Source organism: Xyrauchen texanus, chromosome 19, assembly GCF_025860055.1.
Source record: "Xyrauchen texanus isolate HMW12.3.18 chromosome 19, RBS_HiC_50CHRs, whole genome shotgun sequence".
In the NCBI taxonomy this organism is placed as follows: Eukaryota; Metazoa; Chordata; class Actinopteri; order Cypriniformes; family Catostomidae; genus Xyrauchen; species Xyrauchen texanus.
In genome coordinates, this window is record NC_068294.1 from 1,944,831 (window position 1) to 1,955,590 (window position 10,760).

Consider the following 10,760-nt stretch of genomic DNA (forward strand, 5'->3'; position numbering starts at 1 on the left):
CTGAGCCTTAAAGCAAAGTGATGTTCCACGAGCCGGCCAGAGGCGAAGCTATTTAGTGGGGTATGACAGGGCTCCTTACCTACAAGGTGGGGTGCTCCTTGTACAAACACAAACACATATCTTATGTACTGAGTTTTTATGTACTGGTACGCATAATAAACCTCTAAGCCGGTCAGAGACGGATCTTATAAGGGAGGAGATAATGCCCAGCATGTACATACTCCAGTTCATTCCACAGTCAGACTGATAGAATGTTGGAATGTAGTGAGGGGACCTGTAGGTTATAAAACCTGATAAATGTCGAGGCGAGGCCCAGCCTGCCGCCACGACAAATATCTTGAATGGGTATCCCACTCGACCATGCCCACGAGGAGGCCATGCTCCTCATAGAGTGAGCTCTGACGCCTAAGGGGCATTGAAGGCCCTTGGCCTCATAAGCTAGCGCTATAGCATCCACTATCCAGCTGATATTCGTTGCTTTGAGACAGCGAGACCCTTAGTTCGGCCGCCAAAGCATACGAATAATTGTTCCGCCTGTCTGAACAGGGCAGAACGCTCCAAATATACTCTGAGCGCCCTGACCGGGCAGAGTAAGTTTGCGTCGCCCTCGCCTGCTGAAGACGATAGGCTGCCAGAGATATCACCTGTGCTCTGAAGGGTGTAGAGAGCACCTTAGGAATGTACCCGTGCTTTGGCCTAAGGACAACTCTGCAGTCGTTAGGTCCAAATTCCAGGCAAGCAGCTTGATGACAGCGCGTGCAGGTCGCCTACTCTTTTAACTGAAGCGAAGTGCCAGCAAGAGCGTGGTTTTGAGCGAGAGCTGCTTGAGATGCACGGCTCGGAGAGGTTCGAACGGGCACCTTTGAGTGCTTCCAGGACCGTGGCCAGGTCCCAGATCGGCACCGAAGGTGGGCGAGGAGGGTTCATCCTCCTAGCGCTTCTTAGGAAACGAACAATCAGATCGTTCTTTCCCAATGAATGTCCTTTATCAGGATTGTGTGACGCTGCTATGGCAGCCACATAGACTTTGAGCGTGGAGGGTGTGCGGCCCGCCTCCAGCAGCTCCTGCAAAAGGCAAGTACACTCGGTATCTTGCACGTTTTGGGGTTCAAGCTCTTGGTATCACACCAGTCACTGAACACTTTCCACTTTTGGGCATACAAGCCGTAGAGGGGGCTCGTGCCTCAGCAATGGTTTTCAGAACTCCACTGGGGAGGTTCTCGGGAACCCGTTGAGGGGCCATGCATGGAGGGCCCACAGATCGGGCGGGATGAAGAATCATCCCGCTGGCCTGTCCGAGGAGGTCTTGCCTCAGCGAATCGGCCATGGGGCAGATTGCATCATCTGTACCAGCTCTGGAAACCACGTCTGGTTTTTCCAGAGTGGGGCTACCAGGAGCACTGCACATTTCACCTCCCTGATCCGACTGATGACCTGAGGCAGCATCGTGATCGGGGGAAAAGCATACAAGGGGCGGCTCGGCCAGATTTGGGCGACCGCGTCCGTGCTTTTTGAGAAGAGAGGGCAGTGCGCGTTTTCCTTGGAGGCGAAGAGGTCGACCTCTGCCTCGCCAAAGGTTCGCCATAACCACTGAACCGTCTGAGGGTGGAGAGACCATTCTCCTGGGAGAACTTTGTCTCTGGATAGCATGTCCCTCCTTGGTTCAGGACGCCTGGTGTTGTGACGATAGGATGAGCTCCCTGGCCATAGAGTGCAGGGAGCTCGACCTGAGTCCACCTTGGCGATTTATATACGAAACTACCGTCATGTTGTCCGTTCGGACCAAGACGTGTTCGTTTTGCAGGTACGGAAGCAGGGCTCTGAGAGCCCAGGCGACCGCTTTCATTTCCAGACAGTTTATATGTAGGCACTTTTCCGGGTTTGACCAAAAACCGGAAACAGGCCTGCCCTCGTAAAGGGCCCCCCATCCTATTTTGGAGGCATCTGTCGTGATCATTTTTCTCCGCAGTATTCACGCCCAGACTCACGCCGGTTTGATACCATTTTATGGCTTTCCAGGGCGTCAGGGCTTTTATACAGCCGTGATTCGCTCTGATCAAAAAGTGGCCTGAGCGCCACGCTGCGGAGTGGGGACGCTGCTCTTGAGCCAGCGCTGGAGAGGACGCATGTGCAACAATCCTAGCTGGAGTACAGCTGATGCCGAGGCCATGAGGCCGAAGCATTTTTGAAATCGCTTGACGGGGCGTCGCGCCGCTTTTGAACGATGTTGCAAGGCGTCGACAGAGAGCTAGCTTCTGATGAGAGGGCGCTGTCATCTGCACTGAGTCTAGCACTATTCCCAGAAAAGAAATATTCTGGCTGGGGGATAGCACGCTCTTTGCAAAATTTATTCTCAGACCCAGGCATTGTAAATGGCTGATAGTCCAAGATCTGTGTGTCATTAACTGAACCTCTGATTGTGCTATGATTAGCCAATCGTCGAGGTAATTCAGTATCTGCACTCCCCGCTGTCTCAGGGGGGAAAGTGCTGCATCCATACATTTCGTGAATGTACGGGGGACAATGATAGGCCGAATGGTAGTACTGTGTACTGATATGACTGTCCCTCAAAAGCGAATCTCAGAAAAGGCCTGTGATGAGGCGCTATCGGGATGTGAAAGTAAGCATCTTTCAGATCCACTGATAGAAACCAATCCCCGGGGCGAACTTGCGCGAGGATATGTTTGGTTGTTAACATTCTGAATGAGCGAATCATTAACGCTTTGTTCAGATGTCTGAGATCCAGGATGGGGCGAAGGCCACCGTCCTTTTTCGGGATGAGAAAATAGCGGCTGTAGAAACCCGCCTCGCTCAAAGAGGGAGGAACAGTTTCTATAGCTCTTCTCTATCAGTTTGAGCACCTCGGTGCGTAGAACATGTGACACATCTTTCCTCACTTTCGTCTCGACCACCGCTGAAAAGCCGGGTGGTCTGCGAGCGAAATGAAGTGAGTATCCGTGTTTTATTATGTTCAAAACCCATTTCGCATGTCGGGATTTTTTCCCAGGCTTCTGCTCGCACAGATATGGGCTGAATGCCGGCTGGGGGTGTGTCGTAGTGACGTATGGGCCCCGCCGGCAAATCGCTTTGTGCTAACACAGAATCTACAGCTCTCAGAGGCGCAGGTGCGCTGAGCAGCTGTATTGAGTGCCGAGTGCAGAGGTGCGTGTGAGAGTACAGGCACATGCGCTATTTCCGAAATGCCGACAGCATGAGTGCTTGAAACTGTATGAACAGTGTTTTGAAGTGGGGGTGCATTCATCATTATGGGCACGCGCACCACGCTCATAAAGCTTTCCGCGATTTAGCTGGGAGTTTCTTAGCTCGCACATTACATCTGTGATGTTTGCGCATAGCTGTTTGAAACTGTGTGAGTAGCTGTGTGTAGGGGTGCGTGCAATGCAGCAGGCACACGCGCTACACTTATAGCACTTCCCGTTTTTACTGGGGAAGTGTTTATAACTGTGGGAACAGTGCTTGTGTGTAGCGGTGCATACATGACAATAGGCACACGATCTACATGTTTGGGACATCCAGCCTGAGCTGGGGAGGTGTTTGGCACTGTTTGGACAGTATTGATATGTGGGAATGCGCACTTTAGTGTGGACATGTGAACCCCTAGTGACACAGGCAGAAAATGACTCTTTTGGTGATTTCTGTGTGTCGCCGTAAAAACGGCGTTTGATTGCAGGTGAGCAAGTTTTATGATTGGCCCATTGACTGCTGTATAGACATTTCCAGCTGCCTGTAAGGGGACTGGGTAATGTTTTGAATGTTTGAGAGGAAGCAGTCCGGCATCTGCGAGACACGTACTTCCTCTTTTCCTTCCTGCTGCTAGGAAGACTTACGAGGCTCCGAATTCAGGGTGATTCTGGGTCGAGGGCCTCGTTGCTCCTGCGGCTTTCTTCGCCAGCGGAACGCGAGCGGCGCCGAGCGCCCTTCTCCGGTCTGCTCTTAGGCTGGGAGACGGGTGGCTCTGCCCTGGCTCGCTGCTGCTGCGGTTTTTGAGATGAGCTGGAGCGCTTAGGCAGGAAGTGATGCATAGCTTGCGAATCTTTTCGTGCCGCAGTGAAGCGCCCGTGAAATCTCTCACCGTAGATCTGAACAGGCCGCCGGAGTGACAGGCGCTTCAAGGAAGGGTGCTTTATCCGCGCCCTTCATCTCCGGTAGCGCTAGCCACAGGTGGCGCCAGGATCGACTAGTTAGCCATGGCCCGCCAATGGATTGGGCGGTGGCCTTTGTGGCTCGCAAAGCTACGTCCGTAGCGGTGCGCAGGTCCTTAAAAGCATCAGGTTCAGGTCCAGACTCGCCCATAGAACGGAGAAGTTTGGCTTGAAACACTTGTAGAACCGCCATCGAATGCAGCGCTGACGCAGCTTGACCGGGCGGCGGCGTATGCGCCGACCGGTGAGAGCTGATGTGGTTCTGCACGGCTTCGATGGGTGAGAAGCTCTGGTCTTCCATCCAGCGGTGGAGGGTGGGCATAGATGGTTGGCCACAGTCTCCTCTAGGGGCGGAGTTGCCTCGTAGCCTCTTTCTCTCGCCCGGCCCACTGAGGAGAGCGAGGAAGAGAAAGAAGGCTTTAGGCGAGCCGAAGAGCGGGCTTTCCACGACTTTGTGAGCTCGTCGTGCACCTCGGAAGAAAGGAGAGGGTCTCTGTCGGGTGGCCTGCCGGCGCTCCTGCAGGAACCACTCGTCCAGCCGGCTGCGGGTGGGTTCTTCCGAGAAGACCAGTCGAGCCCGAGGTCTTCCACGGCCTTGGACAGGATACGGACGATCTCCGAAGTCCATACGGTGCCCGCGCCGTGTCCGCTGTTGTAGATGGCGCTGGGTCGAACAAGCCCGCCAGTCGCCAGATGCAGCGCCAAGAGAGGCTGTCATCCTTTCGATCGCCGCCCCCGATGCGCCGAACGAGACGAGACCCACCGCTGTTGGAGGGGTGCAGGCCCGCCTCGTGAAATGGACCGGCTGCGGGGAGACATTTAGTAGCGGCGATGCACGCGGGACTGAGCCGGCGTGACATCACCGGGTCGGGTGCTCTGGCAGCCTCTGAGCGGCGCTTTTCTTGCGCTGCTCGAACAGAGGTGGCAGCATCGGGCAGCTGGCTCGCTTGCGGTGAAAACGGCAAAGCGAAGCGCCAGCCCTGCGAGGCCCAAGGAGTCGCATTCAGGACATCCGCCCTGAATGAGTGCAGCTTCTGCATGGTCCAGACCCAGGCAGCGAGTGCAGAGGACGCGCCGATCTCCGCTGTGAAGAGGGCCTCTGCACGAGGCGCAGGCTGAAGGCATTTGCAACAACGCCTTGGAAAATCACTCTTTAATTCTAAAAGCGCCGCGGGGCTTAACGCTTGCAGAAGAAAAAGGATATGCGATGCGCGCCGGATGCCGTAGCAGAAGGCTTTGAAGGCGGCTGAAGGTGCCGGCGTCCTCTCAGCAGTCCCGCTGTATGCGTGTCAACGGCGGCGAAAGACTCCAATAATCCGGAGGATCCAGCGAAGAGAAGGTCTTCGCTGAAGGAGATTAAATCTAAAGAACCGGAATGACGGGATGCTCATTATATAGCCCTCATATGCTAATTTCAGCAGGCTATGAGCGCGCGAAAGCAGGGCGCGCCACCAATCTAAATCGCCCCGTCATTGGTTCGAGCAGTTGCCGCAGCACAGCCAATGACCGAGCTGCTTCGCTCATCACTGTCTGCTGTGCAGCTGCAATGCGTTTTACATAAAGACTTCAATATTTCTCGAGAAACGGAGTTTTCCCATAGCGTAAGCTACTTACGCAATAGGAGAGACCTCTCGATAAGGGAACATCACAATCCGCAGCACCAAAGACAAAATAGAAATACAAAGAAGGAAAAGAAAAAGAAAACAAAAAACCTGGCCTGATCACAGACCAGAACATTGATTTAGTGATTTCAGAAATAATTTCACATCACAGATCAAAACAACCAAAATAACAATTAAACATACAAATATCATTTTTCAAGAAAAGATATTACACTATGTACATCTAGAACAATCCTATTTGTCTTTATCACACAGGCGCATGTGACCAGTAATGGCGCCAGTTAACTGAAATGGAGGAATAAACACGCGGTTCACTATGACCACACGTATAATCATTTAGAATGAGATAATACAATTGAACAGTAGAACATAGCATTGTTTCCTACAATAACTTATATATTACTCATTTACCTCTATAGTAATCGTGTTTTGCTTTCACCCAGGTGCGTCTCACAGGCCCGCATGGCCAGCAATGGCGTCGGTGAACGAGGAATATCCACACGATTCACTATAATCTCTAACACTGAAATACGACATGAAATTGGAAATAACACTGTTTTAGTCAAACGAATTAACCATCTTTCATCGTGTTAGGAAGTTAATACATTAACTTTTCCCATTTAGAAAGTTATGCTGACTCACCGGAGTAAAATGCAACGCAACACTCACTCAGCTTCTCCATACACTGATGAAATGAACTAGATTAACGTTTTTTTCTACTTTTCTATCAAATATATACTTTTAACTTTTATCACGAAGATCGACTCACGTCTCCTCTCCTCTATGCTCAACTCTCTTTTTTTTCTCGTTACGCAGGCGCGTCCATACACACACACGCACAGCGCATGATGTCGGAGCGTTCTCATTGGTCAATCAAAATTCAACTAATAATAACTGCTTTTCTTAAATCGCCCACTATTTTTCTTAAATCGCTTTTACACATCACTATTTTACCTTTATTAGGGAAATTAGATGTTAATAAATTGCGAATAAATGAAACTTAACTTCCTTTATTTAACCAGGGTTACACTGTTTTTTAATATATTAGCAGAGCACAATGTAAAGGTTCCATATTTTATTTTTAAACTGTGGTGTTTTCATTTGAACTGTTACAGTGCTAAAACTTTAACTCTGTGTTACTCAGCTTTTGTGTAAATTAATCTGAAAGAAATGTTGAATGAAACACTGTGATGTTTTGGCCAAACCATTTGAATTATAACAGTGGGGGGAATTTTTTTTATTTTTTTTTAATTATTATTATTTGAAAGAGATTGTGAATAAAACTACTGTATATTGTAATGGCCAAACAAATGAAAAGAAAATAGTTGACATCGTTTCTGCTTCTGGGTTTTTAAAATTGCTCATTATTAAAATTGCTTTTATTTTATAAACTTGTTAGTTTTATGAAAACACTAAAAATAATAAACACTGGCTCTCAAATTTAACTTAATGGATATATACAGGGATGACAAAAAACTAAATTAATCAAAAATGTGCTTTATTACTACATTTGTTTACAAGTAACTTTATTCAAGTTAAAAAAAATAATAAAATCAATAGGATTTACGTAATATACTGTAAAATGTAGCTTTTTTTTTGGTCACTGGCGGCCACCCCGTTTGGAGGCAGTGCCCCAGCATGGCCCCCCCACTGAAAATGCTCTAGACACGCCCCTGCCCAGTTAATGAACTAATTTAAATTAACCAAGAAATCGCTTAGACCTAAACATAAATGAGTCCTTTTATTATTTTCTGCTATCAAAGCAACTGCAAGCTTTTTTCTCTCTTCCAAATACATGTTACCTCAGCATCAGTCTCCCTTGATGCGTTTGATTACGCACAGGCGAGTTTAAGAAGGATGAAGATTTGAGTTGTCGATTGAGTTCTGTTCAGTAAATTGTTTAAGTGTTTTGTTAATATTTTAAACGTATTTGTTTTTTGTAATATTGCGTTGTTCATATGTTGTGTTTTAGTGGCTTCTGCTGTCACTGCGGGGGGGGGGGGGTCAATAATCCGCTTCATGTGGTGTCTCTGTTGTTCATCTGTTCTCTTCATAGATAAAGAAATGCATAATCTGCTATATGCTCGTCCTATAAATTCATGATTAAAAGGAAAATGTAAATGAAAATAAAAGGTATTAAATTTCTTATTATCATTAAAATATGAAAATTAAAATGACGGGTAATAATAGATTATTACGACCCTGTCCATCAAAATGACGGACGATGAGAAAGTCTAACGCAAGCACTATATTTGACTTTTTTATATTGTTATTATTAAATTTTTTTGGGCATTGCAATTTTTTTTTTTCAGTGCATTTTTCAAACATTACAAGTAAACACGCTACTAAGATGAACAGAAAACATGCACAAGTTCTTGAAAAGGAAAAATATTGATGATGTTTAGACTATATGGGATATTGGTGTGCCCTAGAATTTATTAGTTGTAAAAAGTGTGCCATGGCAGAAAAAAGGTTGGGAAACACTGCTGTATATACTGTATATCATTATAGACATTAAAAAATTGGGAGTGGGGTGTGCTGTATTTGTCATGTAAATAATATCACAAAGCAAAACATTAAAAATATTTAAAAAATACAGCAAATGCCCTAAAATATGCTTCCTTTCCTTTATAAACAAAATATAATATATATACAGTGTTTTGTTTTCTATATTTTTATTTTTGGGTGAAATGTGAGCTGCACATCTTGAGTGGATGTTAGATAAATATGAAAACAACATGTAAAACAGAAGTAGTATGTCACTCCTCATTGAAAACACACATAAACCTCTATAGAGGCACTGTAAGCATGTCAGAAATGCAAATTCTGTGTTGAGAATGTACAAATGCTGTATCTAACTAGAACTGTTCATGCTGTTTTCCAGAGCTGGACACACAAACTCCAACCCTCCAGCTGAGAAACAACATATGCTTGTGTGCATGGATGCAACTATGTCAGAAGACAAATTTGGGGATTTTCTATATGATATTTTAAACAATCTAGTGTTGATTGACAGTCACTGTAGATCATGGATGTTTCGGATTTTGGACTCTGAGAAATTGTACGAAAATTAGTTATCTCGGATCTACAGCACAATGCAAGATGAACTCAACACACAAGAGGAATTATATAGGACATTTGTAGAGTTTTAGGATTCTCAAATTCCAATCAAATAAGAAAATGAGTGCCAATGACATCTTTTGCAATGAGACCATCGAGCACCAAAGAATATCAACATACCAGCATCAGATTTATTCAATCTTCTACACGGTCATTCTCGTACCTGGGTTGATCTGCAATGTTCTTGCACTCTGGATTTTCTATGCCTACATGAAGGAAACAAAGAAAGCTGTAATATTCATGATCAATCTGGCCATCGCTGACCTGCTGCAGGTGTTGTCGTTACCTCTGCGCATTTACTACTATCTCAATGAGTCATGGCCTTTCGGTCAGGTCGCTTGTATGGTCTGTTTCTATTTTAAGTACGTCAATATGTATGCCAGCATCTTCTTCCTGGTGTGCATCAGCGTGAGACGCTGTCGACTCATTATCCACCCGTTGCACTGCAGTGCAACAAAGAGACGTCAGGATCGTAGCTTGTGCATTGCAGGGTGGTTTTTTGTGTGTTTAGGATGCTTACCGTTCCCTCTTCTGAGAAAAAACCCATCCATTCCTGAACACTGCTTCTCTGAACTACCAATGATGCAACTGAGCAAGGTATTAGGAGTGTCCCTCGTGACGGTTGCAGAAATCATGGGTTTTCTTCTGCCATTGGCTGTAGTGGTCATTTGCACGTTATTTACCGCAGCAAGTCTGCGTGAGAAAACCTGTGTTCTGCAAGATGCTGGGGAAAAACACAAGGCTCTGAAGATGGTTTTGAGCTGTGCCACTGTGTTCCTGGTCTGTTTCGTGCCCTATCACATCACTTTCCCTTTAGACTTTATAGCCAAATCCAAATTTAATGTTAGTTGTACGTTTAAGAGTGCCGTGCTTCATATACATCCCATCACACTGTGTTTGGCAAGCTTGAACTGTTGTCTAGATCCAGTCATGTACTACTTCACCACTGATGAGTTCCAGCGCCGTCTGTCCAGGCCAGAGTTGCAGGATAGTTTGCAGCTTCACCGCAGGATATCTTGCTCCACACAGGAGGCTGCGAGGATAGACTGAGCTCATAGGAAATACTCGGACAACAACCTTCCTTATCTACATTGGGAAATAGCTGAACTTTAAAAACAATTTTGCTGAGAAATGTGAATGTACAAGCTGCAGAATTTTTATAACATTTTAATACATTTGACAAAGGACAAAAACATGCACTAAAGGTTCAAATATTACAGGTATTTGCATATGGAAGGATATTCATATCTAAAGGCTTTGAAGCATAAAAGCATGTTGAATTGCTCTAATCAAAATATTAAATGCATTGTATTATCAGGTACTTGCATTTGAATGTGTTGAATTTACAGTGCTTGGATTTAAATCTATTGTATTTACATTGCTTGAATTTTGAGAGACTGAATTTTAACAAAGTTGTATTTTAAGCATTGAATATTTCATTTAGAAACATTTCACAACTAATTTCTTTATTAAAATTCTTTATTATTATTCACCTACTAAAGTTAATTTCCAAAATATTCAGTTCATTTGAAAATACCATCCAGATTTTTAAACTGGTAAAATTCAGGCCGTTATATTTCGCTTAAGAAAATTTGCTTCCTTAAATTCAGAGGTTCAAATTAGGTTAGAAATTAAATCTTCCACATCCAGGAACAGCAGGAAAAGCAGCAGATTATAAATGCACAATCTCAACCTGGTGCTTTTAATTCTCACCAGTAGGTGGTAAAATGCATTCGGTGTTGACTGCTGAAGACCAAAGCTACAGGTACATAGAACAGCTGTGTGCGTTTTGAAAGTTTGTTTTTCAAAATTATTTGTGGGTAGAAAATAGATAAATATTTGATTTGCACATGTG

At 45.5% G+C, this 10,760-nt stretch overlaps 1 protein-coding gene across 3 annotated transcripts in view; it reads left to right on the top strand.

Moving 5' to 3' along the window:
• Positions 1–10,292, top strand: part of gpr174 (G protein-coupled receptor 174) — a 37,073-nt gene extending 26,781 nt beyond the window's left edge. For all 3 annotated transcript variants that reach the window (XM_052150252.1, XM_052150249.1, XM_052150250.1), the window contains exon 2: positions 8,670–10,292. In XM_052150252.1, coding sequence (XP_052006212.1) covers positions 8,966–9,955 — 990 coding nt within the window. In that variant the 5' untranslated portion in view covers positions 8,670–8,965 and the 3' untranslated portion in view covers positions 9,956–10,292. The remainder of the gene's footprint in view (positions 1–8,669) is intronic.
• Positions 10,293–10,760: the final 468 nt, after the last annotated feature.